General features: G+C 40.9%; 1 protein-coding gene across 1 annotated transcript; it reads right to left on the bottom strand.

Moving 5' to 3' along the window:
- Nucleotides 1–234: 234 nt before the first annotated feature.
- Nucleotides 235–954, bottom strand: LOC116522012 (vomeronasal type-2 receptor 26-like; the record flags this gene model as incomplete). Its single annotated transcript, XM_032236600.1, has 1 exon — nucleotides 235–954. A coding segment is annotated over exon 1 (720 nt), but the record flags the coding sequence as incomplete, so codon positions are not given.
- Between the last annotated feature and the right edge of the window lie 668 nt (nucleotides 955–1622).

The following is a 1622-nucleotide window of genomic DNA, read 5'->3' as shown; positions in this document are numbered from 1 at the left end:
AAAGCAATTTTTCTGAGCCAGAAATTAACGTCTCTTTGTGAGTAGCTCCCTGTGGTTGAGGTCAGGGCGGAAAACAATGATGTAGCATTTTGGGAGGAATATGCATCCCAGTAATGCAGCACTGGAGGCCAAAATGGAGAAGACCTCCACAGCTACCATGGCTTTTCCCTTTGTGCTCAGATAGGCTGGAAAGAAGGAGATCCACACACTGCAAAAGGCCAACATGCTGAAGGTGATGAACTTGGCTTCGTTAAAGCTATCAGGTAATTTATGGGCAAGGACAGCCACAATAAAGCTGGCGATGGCCAAGATACCCATATAGCCCAAGACACAGTAGAAGAAGAAAGCTGACCCCTCATTGCATTGTAAAATCATTTCTTGAGGCTGTGAATGCATGTCCAACTCCGGGAATGGGGGAGATGTCAACAACCAAACAATACAAATACATACTTGGAAGAGAGAGCAGGAAATGACAATAGAAAAGGCCAACCTTTTCCCCACCCATTTCCTCATCTGAGATCCAGGTTTAGTGGCCATGAAAGCAACAACTACCGTGGTAGTTTTGGCCAGTACACTAGAAACAGCCACTGAGAAAGTGATGCCAAACATTGATTGTCGGAGAAGGCAGGTCACTTTTCCAGGCTGGCTGAGGAAGAGCAAAGAGGAGAGAAAACAGAGCAGAAGAGAGACAAGGAGGGTGTAGGTGAGGGATCTGTTGTTGGCTTTGACAATAGGAGTATCTTTATTCTTAATAAAAATTCCAAGAATCCAAGAGGTCCAGAAGAAAAAACCAAGAGCTGCTGAGGCTAAACCAATTCCTAAGGATTCTTCAAAAATTAGGAAAACCAGCAGTTTCAGTTTACATCCATTCTTTTCTTTATTTGGATAATGATCTTCAGAACATTCAAAGCAATCTTCCATATCTGGAAGGAAAATCAACATATTTCTTTTCATCTAGGCATTCCATACTATTGAGGGGTGCTTGGTGCTCTCTGAGTTTGCTTGTTTCCTTGTAAATGTTTCATCGACCCAAACTAAATACCATCAAAATGTCTTGCCAGTCTATGTGGATGGGGACCTACTTAGAGAGTCTTTGGTTGAACTGTTTACTGATGGCCTTTTTGCAACTTCTTCTTTTTTAAATAATCTTTATTAGTTATACATTTTTAAAAGAATAAAACATACAAATACAAATACAACTTTAAACATACACCCCTCCCCCCCGTAGTGACAGTCATTCACAGCCCAACTTTTTTCCCTTCCTCATTGTTTAGTCTCTAAGCAGCATCTTCTCATTACAACGTTCAGGGATCTATTACAATACCCATGTTCACTTTTAGTTCCCATTGTTAACAACTGCTATTTAACTTTCCCCGTTTTAAGTCCCTGCTGTTTTCCTTGTCGCCCACATATACCAGAGGTTCCAGCTAAGATAATGTTCCATTTCTCCTTTGTCCCTCAGCCAACCCGTCATTCTGTCCATTTCTGCACATTCATAGATCTTTTTAATAATGGCATCTTCCGATGGTATGGTAGTAGATTTCCAAAATTGTGCATAGGTTATTCTTGCGGCCACAATTATATGTAGGCTCAAATGCCATATAGATTTACTCATGTTTTCT

This window comes from Thamnophis elegans, chromosome Z, assembly GCF_009769535.1.
Source record: "Thamnophis elegans isolate rThaEle1 chromosome Z, rThaEle1.pri, whole genome shotgun sequence".
NCBI lineage: Eukaryota > Metazoa > Chordata > Lepidosauria > Squamata > Colubridae > Thamnophis > Thamnophis elegans.
The sequence above is the reverse complement of the archived record's forward strand: the minus strand, read 5'-3'. Positions and strand labels throughout refer to the sequence as shown.